The 14,432-nt window shown below is 48.0% G+C and overlaps 1 protein-coding gene across 1 annotated transcript in view; it reads right to left on the bottom strand.

Moving 5' to 3' along the window:
* AKAP1 (A kinase (PRKA) anchor protein 1) overlaps nt 1–3,395 on the bottom strand; it is a 12,449-nt gene extending 9,054 nt beyond the window's left edge. Inside the window, exon 1 of the mRNA XM_009881452.1 lies at nt 1,727–3,395. Within this exon, the coding sequence (XP_009879754.1) occupies nt 1,727–3,395 (1,669 nt within the window). The remainder of the gene's footprint in view (nt 1–1,726) is intronic.
* Nucleotides 3,396–14,432: the final 11,037 nt, after the last annotated feature.

Raw genomic sequence — 14,432 nt, 5'->3', positions numbered from 1 at the left:
GTGACACCTTACACAGCAGCAGAGAGACTCTAAGTCAAGGTTACCAGCTGAATGAGAGCTGTGCTACCATCGACACTGAGCTGCTGCACCAAGGTATTCTGCATTTTCCCCGTGGTTTAAACAGGGCTTTTCACAGGGAGTTCAGCGTGCAGGGAGGGACACACAACCCGTTCATCTGCTCTCCGCACTGACATTACGTTCCTGCCCCAACAGGGGTTGGGGATCCAGTGCCAGGTGTGCCCCCTACTAGCTGTGGTAGGGGACTGCCTCTTGCCCAGACTTGTCATATGCTTGAAGAAACAAGGTGCCAGAGCTGAGCTGTGTTTTGTTCCCAAACCATCAGCCAATACCAGGAACGTTTCTACTTGAGAAGAGGACAAACTCCAACAGCTTCCTCCTGGTCAGATCCCAGATACAGTCAGTGCAACACAAGGTTGATCCTTCTTCCAGATCAACGAGCAGAAGAATGAAGAGCCTCACTGGCTTACAAGTATTCAGACCATCCAGTGTAAGATCAAAGAGAAAAATAAACCAAACAGCTGCTTCACATTTGCCAAATCTTCACTAGTAACACAGCACAGATGCCTAGAAAGTCAATGGCAAACAGTGCAGATGCTTGCCATAGACTTCCTAGACAAGGACAAAGATTCAAGTTCCCACAGCCTGGGTGTGCAGGTCAGCCGTAGGAACTCTTATCCAACATAGCCACATTATCAACCTTGCCTGCTACATCCCCTCTCCCTCCCCTTCAGCGCTCTCAGTGCAGAGCTTTCAGCCCCTGGCACATCAGGCTCCACAACACACTCATGTACCTTTTGTCACACCAGCATTCACAACAAGGCAAAAACATTTTCTTCCTGTGGTTACTCCCACTAGTGAAAATGTTTTGTGGGTTTGATCCTTAATTGATGGCAAACTCAATCCCCATGTCTTGCAACAAGCAGTGTTCCAACTACTGTGTAGCAATTACAAAAGACATCCCATTATTAAGGGCTGTTGGCACCACAGGGTCCTATAAAGGGTTTTAACATCCATCCCCAAGGTCACATGGGTTAACATTTGCTCAGACAGCTTCATATTCTGCCAGGCACACATCATCCAGGATCTACAAGGCAAAAGCAACACAGAGACAGATGGAGGAACTCCATGAACATCGCTCCCTGGTGGGATTTCTTGGCATGCACCTACCCTTCCCAACAAAAAAGCTTCGGGATAATTGGTCTGCAACCAACCGATTTTATCACAATTCATCAGAGCCCTTCCCTGGTTCATCCGGCAGCACCTCAGGAACTTGCCTTACAGCTTCCTTTCAGCAGCAGCCCACGAACACAGATAAGAACCCAGTGCTTACTAGAGGCTGCCTGGACTGAAGCAGAAACCATTTGTATTAGCAAGGTGTTCAACAGCCTGGCCTCCATCCAGACACGGTCCATTTCACCGGGCTACTCAAGCACATGCTTAGCTTTAGACAATAAGCTTTGGGCTGAAAGGGGACCAGCCCGTGCACCCCTTTGCAGTACACCCTGAGATAACCCAGTGAACACTGCATCCTACAGAGATGGGAATTCTGAGAGCAAATGCATACCCACCTGCACATGAGGGCTAAACATTCATCTACTGGGGAAGAAACATGAAGAGGATTTATCCGAACAAGTTCTGAAGCAGAAGGGTTACAGCACATAAAACGCTCGTTCACGTTTTTGTAGAGGATTTTCAAATCCGTTACCTGCTGAGTGTTCTCCATCCATCCCTGCTGCCCTGCTACACTCATGGTGCAAGTCTGGACCATCCTCTTTCAGTATCCCATTACTGTATGGCACTGTGCTGTCTTCAGGTAGCTTCAGAGTAGGAGGTTTTTCATTTGGTACTGAGCTCTGCTCAGCAGACGTGTCTTGGGTTGCAGATATGCTCAGTGAGTCCGAATGCTGGCCTGATGTGACAGACAGCATTGTGTTTTGCAATGGGTCCTCCACACTCGTCCCACCTTCAGATGCGTACGTGCTGCACCCAGAGTCCTCCATAACCAAAGGTGACCTTTCCAGTGACCCTGCATGGTTTTCCACAGGAGTCCGATCAGCTCCTTGGGACTCACTGCACATACGGTTCTTCATCCGACAGTCTCTTGTGTCGCCCTGAGCCGGGCCAGATAAACAGTCATGTGTTAAACAGCTGGAACCTGTCACACACTGATCCCGTTCCTCAGTCTGCAGGGGTGTCAGTACCGCAGCATCACTCTTTGCAGCAACGTTCTCATCTGCTCCTGTAGCTTCCTCCGCAAGCATCTGACCAGAGGAAACAACACTTGCTGTCTCCGGAGGTCTCTCAACTCGGCTGGCAGCAGTCTGGGAGATCCAAGTGGACACATCACTTGCAGAACCAGACAGCACTTCCTCGGTTGCTGCCAAAATGACCTTGGAAATGATCTGTATTGCTACTTGCTCAATTTTCTCAACTTCTTCTTTGTCCAAACTTACTCCTCCAGTCTTCTCTCTTTCCAATTCATCTCCTTTTGGCTGCGTGTCCTCCTCCTGACACACAGGTACAGTACTGGCAATTGACTCAGACATCTCTTCTTCCCTGGACTGCTCCAAACAGGCAGACTCCAAACTATCTGGTAACATGCTCGCTGCAGAATCCTTGTGATTTGATACAACTTCAACTTCATTATTGAGAAAGGCTTCTGGGGTATTGGCTTCCTTCTCCAATCCCAAGCAAAGGGCTGTCACAGGGCCAGTATCCGATAGCACAGTTTCTGGCATCTGGCTTTCCTTAGGGGGCTTAAACGAAGAATCATCTGACTGCTCTGCATTGCTGGTCTCCTCCGTGATTCCCAAAGACTCCTGTGTCAGAGTCACTGATGCCGATCGCCACTGATCTTGCTTTGCGCTAGAGCTCGAACCCTGCGTACGGCTCACCGCAGCACTGCCGCGACACTCTGTGCTCCTTGAGGCCAGAGGGGGAGGAACACAAGCAGGGACGCTGCTTTCAACTTGAGATCCTACTGTTTCTAGTTTTTCACTGTCGTCCTCAAGGGTGCTGGGCTGAACCGTCGTTACTGACGGGTCTGGAAGGCCCCGTGAGAGATCTAGCCTCTCGTGAGTTTGACACAGCAGAGAGGGCGTCATCGACCCTGCTGACAGCAGGGAGGTCGCGGTTTCGTTCTCCGGGCATTCCTCTTCCGACGAGAGAGGCAGTCTTCGAGGAACACATGCTTCTGTTTTGGGTGTTGAACCATTCTCTGGCACTTCTTCCTGCTGCTCTTCTTCAATAGCTATTGCTTGTTTGTCATGATAGCTTGCATGCTTTTTTCTGTGGGAATAGATCCACCAGCAGCCAACAAGCGCCAGCACTCCAGGTATGGCATACAGGGTGAAACTGCGGAAGCATAAAGCCATTTTGCAGAGCCTCAGCAACTGTATCTAGATGGAGAAACAGAGACCATGTTAAAATAGTCACAGGAAAGGTAAGAGAAAGGCTAAAGTTTCATAAATGCCTTGAGGTCTTCCTATTAGCATGAACAGGCTTGTTTTCCAGCCCCTCTTTAAACTCACGTATCTGCTTCACCAGCAGACCACAGAACAAGATCTTTACCTAAGACTAGGGATCGCTGGACATTTCTCACCACTACACTCATCAGTTTCACCTTACCTCACCTTTAGACTTAAACTACGTTCGCTTTTGCAGGTCAGTACTGCGCACAAGGACAGCACGCAGCACCCCAAGTCTCTCCAGCATCAGGTGGGGTCCACAACGCAGCTGTACCACACGCGTTTCCCAGACACAGCCCTGATGCGCTGCGGGTCTCCCCCGTTCTCCGCTGGAAAGGCAGCATCGCGTTCCTGAGAGTTTCACAGGTCGACAACACACACTTCTCTAAAACATAACAACTCGCTGCAGGTGAAATGCTTTGCAAACGTCCTCGCAGGCGGCTGGTGTGCGGGCACACCACGCAACCCCGCAGTTAAGTAGGAGCTACACAGCAACACGCAGCTACTCCATTTACCTCTACACACACAGCGTAGGAATTGCTAAACAAAGTGCAACTACAGCCTGATGAAGCACGTGCCTCCCGATAACCAGAAGTCGCTCTAAAAGGTTTCACAGTAGTGAAGATGGGAAATATGCTATAACACCCTTATAATAGCAGTGTTTCTCTAGCAAAAGCAGCCTCGATAAAGATGCTACCACTAAGGAACCCAGCTGCAAAGTTTGTTCTACAGCTAAATTTACTACATTGACAGCTGCTGCTCCTCTGACTTTCTAGAGCTGGAACCTGTCTCTTCTGCTCTAGACAGCACGTGAACCTTTCCCGCCTGGACAGCGCTGAGACTTGTGTCCTGGTCACGCTCCTCCGTTTACAAACCTCACCTGGGTTACCCGAGGCAGGGCTGACATGCCTTTCCTTTGTCTTAAGGGAAGTCTACAGCAGGAACGCAAAGCTCAACAGTTACCCACATCCCTAAAACAGCCTCGCTGCAAAGCACTTACGGTTTATGTTTTCACTGAGCAGGAATTAAAGCAGAGCACCACGTGTCTGACAATGCTTACACAGGACAGGCTTTTCCCCAAACAGACCTCAAGACTTTTGCCAATGAGCAATAAAAATAAAGACTGTTTTCAGGAGATAACAAAGCCCTAGAAATGGGAACCACCCACTGAAGAGAGTATTATCTAGTTCCTCTTCAGAAGCTTAATATTTCTTAGACAAGAGAAGACAATCAAGTGGGTCTCTCAACTATGCTTAGTCTGTCTCAACCGGAAAAAACCTTTTGTTATCAGAGCAAGTGTTCTGACCGCGGCTTCCAAACACAACCCTCCTCCGGGGCCTCGACTTTCGCAAGGACCTGATTACATTCTAGCTGAGGGACAAAAACATGCCTCCCTCAGGCTCCACCTGAGCATCCAAGCCTCAGAGAATTTAATATTCACTCCAGATTTCTCACCTCCTCCAGCTACACCCTCCCATCCCACAGCAGCAAACACGCACGGCTTTACCCGGGCTCGGACACCAGCCTTGCTCCCTACCGTTCACTGCAGAGTCCCAACGACTGAGGGGAGGACTCAGTTTCTGCCATTCATTTCATACGTAAATGAGTGGCAGAAACAGGGACTAGCAAATTTCTTGCTCAATCCCAAATCAAACGTTAGTTGCAGACAAGATTCAAGAAATCCAGTAACACCTCTAGTATATCACAAATGAGGTATTTATGCTGTTCTACGTGGGAAACTTGAGTCTGCGTTCACTGGACATTCATATCTGATATCTTCTAAGTCAAAGTTACTTCCAGCTGCCTTTACACAGTCAGGCAGCAGAGCTCACTGCTGAGGATGAACTTTCGGTTAATGGCAACATCGGAGATTTGGAATTAAAAGAAAACAACAAACCTATGCAATAACTTGTATGTTTGGTTTTTGGAACTTGGTAAATGGAAAGGGTGAAGCCTGTACATTCCCAAGACAAAAGGTTCCCATTTGTGCTCTACAGCACAATGGCACATTGTGAGCCACTGCAAGTGCTCATCTGCCGCCCGTTTAAGTTGTTATAATTAATGCAGAACCACCCTACAAGCTGTCTCACAAGCGTACCACAAACTCAAATTAAAGTAGCTCACATAGTCCATTCCCAGCAAGCTTTCCTGATTAAACAGACAGCCCTATTATTATCCGATTCCCTATTAAGTTGCACCAACTGTACAAACAATAGTCCCACACAGCTCTGCAGCGCAGGAAGACAGGAGCAGGATGCTCCACAGAGGGACAGGCCCGTCCCTACACCTGGCAGACAAAACAGTTCTAAGAGTCATTTTGAACATTAATATCATTTAAGACAAAGATCTTCACTCTTCTGTGATATTTAGATCAGTGGGGACCGGTGGATTAGCTGACTGCTCCTTGCGAAGCTCATTTAATTTCATGTTTTTAATTTGACTAGTTTTAGCAAGAGTTGCATTATACTATCTGTAATCGTGTTAAATGGGAATTCCACATCCTTCCATCAACTAGGAAGGGATAAAAGGCAGTGGCTCCGCACAAGACGCCAACAGACACCCTGAAGCACGGGGCTGTCTTAAGGGACAGCCGACACCAACAAACAGCTCCTTACATCAACGTGACAGAAGACTTTGGTGCCCTGATTTTGATATGCTGGTCACAATGTCACTTTTTATGTGATGCCTAGTATTTTTAACTAGCTCAAGTTGTAAGATGCAGCACATACTTCTCTTTCATTTCCTCCACAGGGGAACTCCTCACGCCCACATTCGTTTTCCAGCACGTTTAAGAGCGACAAAACCCTCTCTCCATTGCCAACTTGACAGCCAGTTCAGGACCACAGGGGCAACGGGATCATTTAAACACACAGGGGGAAGAAAGCCTGGGATTTTCCTGCCAGCAGCAGAACAGAAAATGGCAACTTGTCAAATCACATGGCTTTAAACGCTGCCAAACTGGAGGGAGCCTGGCCCGACAGTCCTTGCACTCTCCAGGCAGGAGGAGCCAGCGGGGGACGCCCGGCAGCTCCACAGGCTTTGGACCGGAGACGATCAGCTTGCAGAAGCCAGAGCCGGTCCGAGGCGCTGGATGCCCCAGTGCCGCTTCCCAACGCGCAGGGCCCCGTGCAGTCCCGCACCAAAAATAGAGCTGAGCTAGCGCAGAGCTCACACACTGTAGGCGCTCGCCCCGCACCACCCGCCACTTCCACTTCCTTCTGGCACGTCAGGAATCCGGTCTAAATGTCACACACCTTATATCAAGGCACGGCCGGAGAGCTGCAGCTAGGACATGAGACTTTTCCAACTTGCTAAATAATCCCCCCCCAGTAGGTCAGGATGGGATTAAGACACCAAGGGGAGAGGTAGGGGTCAGTCAGATCTCCAAATCTGTATTCTGACTTGATTTATGGAAAACTCCTGGTAAAGATCAGGGAGATGAGGACAAGAATGAACGCACACTTGCCTACCTTAGAAAAAGCCAAGGACAGTCAACTTATTCTACTTGTTCGCAGAAGGGCCCGAGCAGTTTTAAGCCACCTTGTTTCTCTAGCCAGGACAAACAACCCTTCAGTATACACAGCCTTATAAGGTTAGAAATGTTTGCAGCACGAGGTTCACAGAGAAGCCAGATAATTCATTCTCAAGGTCCGAGAGGAGAGTTCAGCGAGCACTCGCTCCAGTTTTCAGGGCTTTCCACGCACAAGGAGGTCTGTTCTGGGGGCAAACTGCTTCAAGCCGCTACAAGAGGAGAGACGAGGACAACTCCCAAGTGACGGAGCCCCCAGGCTCCACAGCGACGTACCCTACAGAGCCACCAGTCCCTGCCTCCTCCCCTTCCCTCCCGCCCCAGCACTTGAGGGGTCACGCTTCCAGACCCCGAAAGCTGTGGGAATCGAGGCTGGAATTAAAGACCGGCTGAAGGATCACAGAGCAAACAAGCAGGCAGCTTAATTGGAAATGTAGCTTCAATAGCAAGGCCAGGATGCCTCCCTACAAACCCTATAGTTAGCAATACAGCACTCGGGAAATAAATACTATCTGGGTGAAAGAGAACTGGACAAGGCTGGCACAGTGAAAACTAAATGGGACCACGTGGGCTCTTAAAATTTTCCATGCTAAAAATAACTGGTAGCACATGCTCTGCCTTATAGGCGGCATAAGAACAGGAATTGACAAAAATCTAAGGAACTGGAGGCCCTACCATTAAGGTTAATCAAAAGCAGCGTGGGCAGCAGGGCGAGGGGGGGATTGTGCCCCTCTGCTGCGCTCTGCTCTGGGGAGACCCCCCTGCAGTGCTGCCTCCAGCTCGGGGGGTCCCAACAGCAGAAGGACACGGAGCTGTTGGAGCGGGGCCAGAGGAGGGCACGGAGATGCTGGGAGGGCTGGAGCCCCTCTGCTGGGAGGACAGGCTGGGAGAGTTGGGGGGGGTCAGCCTGGAGAAGAGAAGGCCAAAAAGGGGAGAGCTCAGAGCCCCTTCCAGTGCCTAAAGGGGCTCCAGGAGAGCTGGGGGGGGACTCTGGATCAAGGACAAGGTGATAGGACAAGGTGGAAAGGTTCTAAACTGAAAGAGGGGAGGTTTAGATTAGACATTAGGAAGAAATTCTCTCCTGTGGGGGCGGTGAGCCCCTGGGGCAGGTGGCCCCGAGGAGCTGTGGCTGCCCCATCCCTGGAGGTGTTCAAGGCCAGGTTGGACGGGGCTTGGAGCAACCTGGGCTGGGGGGAGGAGTCCCTGCCCAGGGCAGGGGGGGGCACTGGATGGGCTTTAAGGGTCCTTCCAACCCAAACCCTTCTGTGATTAAAACAAGAGGAATTGCTACACAGAAACAGACATAGAAAGACTTATTTGACCTGCCCTTGCATACAGCACATTTTCATTGCAAACTGAATCAGCACATGGCACTGCAACATCTAAAGGGCAGCTTCTTTGTTTTTCATACAAAGATAAAGGAGACGGGCAGTCCACAATGGATGGACCACCCACCCGCTTCTTCCAGGTTGTGCTGGAAAGCCCCCTTGGAGTGTAGTTCAAACTGGAGAGCAAGGAGGCTTTCTAGCCACAGGGGTTAGCATCACAGAGGTTGACCTTACAAGAGGAATCTGCGAGATCGGTGGCCTCCCGTGTCACCGGGCTGCAAGCCCTTGCATCACACCTTCCTCATCACCAGGGTATCAATTGGCCACAAGACTTTGCAGCCTTTCCCTCTTCTCCCTCACACTCTTCTCCCAGGCCAGCCTGGTGTACCACCATCAAAACCAACATCACCAAGAGGCGAGAGCTCAGAAAACATGACTGAGTAGCTACAAACATCCAAAGACAGGCAGGAGCCAGGCAAGCAAGATCTCAAACTGGATGGCACTTCTTTTAAGAATAAGTGAACAGGTGCATTTCTCTATACTTAAATAATTAAAGGCAAGTGTTCTGCAGCAATGTCTGCTTCAAACACCAGTACTAAAAGACAAGAACAGCAAGAGATACCCCTTAAGCAATACCACCTTTTCACAGCCCAGTTAACACGGGCTACAGAGCTCAAGAAACAGGCTCCTCTGTGAATGAAAACTACTAATGAAGCCACTTAAGGTTAAAATAATTAAGAACCAACAGTCCTGTTTGCAGAGGGATAAATTATGACAGAAGTAAAGGGCTGAAAAAGCTGATTGTTGCAGAGCTAAAGTAGAGCTCTGGAACGAGAGACATCACCAACACCAGGCTGCCTTTTATCTCCAAGTTAAAAACTGCTTTCAGCGTAATCAGCTTCACTGATGTTCCTACAAGAGCTCACTCCTCTCCTTTGCAGCTGAAGCTGCTACACTGATGGCCCAAGGCTTTATTGGTACTTCATTTCACAGTTGCTGCTTCTGTGTATTTTCTCCCAGTCAGGAGCCAAACAGTGGCCCAGCACAGCTCCACAGCTCCAGCAGTGGCACATCTAAGCAAAGAGGACCCAAAACAGTTTCTGTTTACACGCTCGAAAGCAGAGGTTTACAATAAAAATATCAGTCTAGCCAAACTGTAGTTTGGTGGTTTTTTTTTTTTAACAGATATTTTGGAAATCACCAAGAAGCTCCTACATATGCAACCACCGACCGCCAGCAACCCTCACCACCTGTACTGCTAATGGATTAACGCGAGGCTCCTGCTATGCAATAAGTCACAGGTTACACTTTGTAATTAACATTAACCCTATCAGATTATCCAGCTCCTTACTGCACTTTATATCTTGTTACCTTCCCGCTCCAATCGTTTCATTATTTATAGTTTCCTCCACCAAGCTCCTGTCTCCCTGTGAATCCTCTGTTACAGTGGAAGGCAAGATCAATTTTTCACCACTTTGCTAGAAAGGTATCACAGATACAGAAGCAAGCTTCAGAAACTGCTTCTGCACCACTTTACCGATACCCCCTTTATCTTTCTTGGCTACTCCTCAAAATTTGGTGGAGGGGAGGTTTTTTTGCCAGTTTTGGAGTCCACTCCAGAAACAGAGCCGGACTGAATGTTCTGCCTCTTCAGGCTTGCCAAAAGAGTTCAGCACGTAAGCCAGAGGCCACACCACCTTCCTATTATCATCCAGCCCTAAACTGCAGGGGAAGTCCTCCGATGCAGGCTAACCCCTCTGCGCACAGGTGTCCCTGACCGTGGAATGAACACCACTCCTCATGGCCAAGAGGGCAAGACATGAGTTGTGGGGATCCTTTCTGAGCAGCCACCTCCTCCACACAGCCATCAGTCCAGATTCAACTGGACTGCATTTTTCACAAAATACTAAAGAGAATCAGTCCTCCACGGCACAGGCAAAGCAGCTTTTATTACCCTTACAATCTATCAACACATTACAAAAAAAAAAAAAAAAACCAAAATCCAGATTTTATCATCTTTCACTCTTTCTGCATTTTCACCCACGTTGGAGAAAACAACAAATTGTTTTCCAGAATTTCAGAAAAAATACACCCAATACTTAGCATTTTCTGTTTGCTTCTACACCAATGAAGCTAATCCAGCCCCTGCTGTGGGCAACATAGCGTAGTGTCCACCACAGGTGCAGCTTACAGATTACAATTCAAAAGCAACCAGCTAAGCGAAATGCCTGGCATCTATAACAATTTCCACACAAGAGGCATGCACAACATCCAGGAGAAGAGACTAAACTAACTAAAGGCTTCCAATATACTCTGCACACAAGACAAAAAAAAATAAAATAACTTGAATTTTCAAGGAGACGGAGCAGAGAGGTTCACACCACAACACGCTGATACGGCTGCGTGAGACAGCGAGAAGGGAGGCAGCACCGAGACAAAACAGGTATCTGGAGAACAGCACCAAGACCTGCTCGCTGGGAGGTTTAGACCTTGATAAACAGCTTCTCAAAACAAAAGCCTGGATAGACTTAAGCAGAAAAGTAAAAAGCCACGTTGTTCAGCTGGAAGCCTTGTGCCCTGAGCCTGCCTTGCCGAGAACGAGCCACAGAAGCGCACAGAACACGGGTGAAGAAGGCACTCTGTTTATCTACGCTAGGAAGCAGAGGTTTCACCAGGAGTCATTCAGACTGAACAAGCAGGAAGAAAACTTGCACGCATTAACAAGCCTGCTACAAGAAGTTACGCAACATACTGGAGACCTAATCAGAGAGAGACTTGTTTTACTTTGATCCGTATTACTGTAGCACCTACAAGCCCTTGCCCAAATTACACTGGGGGCTGTCCTCCTACACAGAAAGGCTTCCCCCAAAGACTGCCTCTTTGCCTCAGCTTTCGCAGTCCTTTGTTTTTTTTTAAAAAAAAAAAAAACCCAAACAAAAAAAAAAAAAAAAAAACAAAACAGAGCCAAGACACAGATTAAGTGACCTTCCTACAGTCAACACTGAGCTGGAGGAAACACAAGGAATAGAAAATTGGTACGCCAACTCGAGAGATGAGAGCCCATTCTCTTTACCAGGCAAACTGAACACTGTACTCCATTCAACAGGAAGTATTTTAGGAAAGTGATGCGCAAATTTCTTTCCTGCACCCCTGAACATCAAAGAAAATCTACCTAACCCTGCATTTCAAGAAGAAATGGAATACAAGTCCAAGCTCATAACAAGAGGCTCCTCTGTGAGGAAGGGGAAACTGCAGGGTCACAGCCCTAAGTTTTATGGGGTTACACACTCCAATTCTTGTTCCAGACTTCAAGTTCTCAGTTCACAGACCTATCCCTATGCAAAGCTACTGCTCCCAACACAAGAGACCCATGCAGATCATGAGCTTTTGCCAGGAACTGCTGCTATTTATATGCAGGAGTCAAAATCAGCTGTAGCACATGGTAAGTTTCTCATCCTCATTGCCAGGTGGCAGCAGAGGTCAAAGGCAATCAGGACCTCTTCAGGTCTACAAGCAGTGATTTGTTTGCTGAAGAATGATTTTAAATGATCTTTTATGAAATATTCCAACTCTGCTAGTAGTAACGTACAGGACCCATAAATTCAGAGTCAGCTTCCAGCCAGGGTACAAAACGCAGGAGCAGCAAAGTTAAACAGAATCCAGTAGTGGACAATAAAAAAAAAAAAAAAAAACACAAAACCAAACCACAACAGTAAAACAGCTGAAGACTGGTAATTTGCAAAAGCAGCAAGTGACATGCAAACTTATCACCTTCACCAATCCCCACGAGAAGCAAACTCAATATTTGCTGGAAATTAAGGCTGTTGAGCGCCTGCTGAATAAAACAGCTTCTTCCAAGTATCTGAAAGTGGCTGCCTGAAGTTAATCATCACTTCATGAAGTTTAACCAGGCATTTGCATTAAGCGTTCCACAGAAGCACTGTAGTTAGAAACGAGGATTTAAAAAAGGCTAGTCATTTGATTTTTTTTAATGTTTCAGATCTAAAGTAATTAATGTTTTAATTAATTTTTTTTACCACTTCTAGCTGTTGCTAAGGGCACCTGGGACACCACCCCGATGTTATTACAGTCTCCCTGGACACTAGAAATACCTTAAATAATTTTTCACATCAGCTAAGTGCACATGAGAGATGAGAGCAATAGGTTAGTGGGGTATGTTGCTTTTAAAGCATTATGCTCTTCAGATAACTCTACTACTGCAACACAATACTTGCTCTGAAATACCCCCAAAGTCAGCCTGCAATGTTTTCAAAATGAACGCAAGAGTCTCAATGTAGCAATCGACTGCTCCTGGCTCTGGACAGCTTTGGCTGCAATCCTCAAACAAACTCCTGTCACAGTCAACTCCCGGGAGAATTTGCAGGAACTAGGAACATACGGACCGTGGTGGATCTGAACTGCCGGTACCTTCATCTCGCACCCTGGGTGGCGAGGGGAATTCCTGCTGTCTAATTGCAGGCACTGTGGAATGTCTAGGCTAAAGCCAAGGCTTTCTAGGCATTTGATGATTTTCAGTATTAGTATCTCAAAGCATCTCCAGAGATCTTTAAGAAGGAATCCGGTTCCTAGGACATGTATCTAAACTCGGTGTGACCAAGGAGAGCATACCTAAGAAAGAAGCAGCTACCAGAGCACACAACAGCTGGGTTCCTGCAGCTCTGTCCACGCAGACCCTCCAAACCTCACAATACCGTCTGTGGCACATCTGAGAGCAAAGGGCCTGCAGCCCCGATGTACAAGATACTGTCACAGCCATGGTGAGAGTCACCTGCCTAAAGCTGCCAGCACTGGTGTCCCATGAGAGCTTTTATAAGTCCTTCAAGAGCTCAACAAAACACTGGAAGAGAAGCTGAGGGACTGTCAGATGAACGGTACCAGGACAGCAGGCGATGCAATAACAAGGTGGATTCTAGTAAGCTTCAAGCACAGCTCAAGTTCTACAGGCTTCTTGCTCCTTTTAACTTACTAAAAGGTTGTAGCTTCCTTCAGTGCACTAGGCAGTGCATGCAAGCAAACCGCGTAATCAAGAATGAAACCATGCCATCAAGAAACATGCAGTAAAGCTGTACTATCCTTTTTCACAATCACAGGACCATTGAGATTACTAGACAACGCGTACAGTAGCTCAGCAGATGCCTGCACAGTATTTCACCCGTTCCACAGGAAGCTCGTTAAAGAGCGAGGAGGTTAAGTGACTTCAACTGGGCCACACCGCGACCCCCGGCAGAGCGGCAAGCTCAGCTCAGTTGCTCTGACAGCTCTGGTCCATGTGCTACCAAGAAAAAGCCATACCTCCCTCACGAGTGGTGCCGCGCTCCAGCATGCCGCGCGCTCTTCCTCGGCGGTACCGTGCACACACGCAGGGCCGTAACTCAGTAGATCATTCACAGGCACAAAGCAAACAGAAGAAAAGTTACCATCTCCTGCTACTACTTTCCCCAGCAACAAGCCATTTCCTTTCACCTGAGACAAAGTCCACAGAGGCTCTGATAACGCTCAGCAGGTGCTAGCACAACCGCCGACCTGAGCACGGCAGCACATGACCCTGCAAACACAGAAAGTCAGAATTACTGCAGCCCCTTACTCTCCCGTAACAGACGGACTGTGGTCGAACGCAGCTTTTGTTGCCATTTCCTACGATTACAGATAACTTCCATGAAAAGGATGCCCTCACTGGGGATGCCTATTCATTTTGCGTTCCCTGCTCCGTGGTGTAGCTTACTAGACTGCGATAAAGCACTTCGGCAGACACAGATCAAGTTGCCCAATTCTGGAAGGCAAGTAACTTAGATCTTGAAGGAGGGAGAAAAAGAAAAAAAATAAACAACAAGGATTCTCCCAGGGAGCAAAGCTACTGCAACATTACTTCCTCAGTGGCAATACAATTTAATTCCTTTGCTCCTGATTACATTCTACGCTGGCTCACAAACAAGCAGAAGTCACTGCAACATAGGAAAAGTTCGGTAATAACAGTTTTTATCGGCTATTACCATAACACAAGCAAGCCCTGCCGTACCGGACACACGGGAACGGCACAGGGCATCCTTCGCCGCCCCGAGCAGCCCC

The sequence above is a fragment of the Charadrius vociferus genome, unplaced genomic scaffold, assembly GCF_000708025.1.
Source record: "Charadrius vociferus isolate BGI_N301 unplaced genomic scaffold, ASM70802v2 scaffold323, whole genome shotgun sequence".
NCBI lineage: Eukaryota > Metazoa > Chordata > Aves > Charadriiformes > Charadriidae > Charadrius > Charadrius vociferus.
The sequence above is the reverse complement of the archived record's forward strand: the minus strand, read 5'-3'. Positions and strand labels throughout refer to the sequence as shown.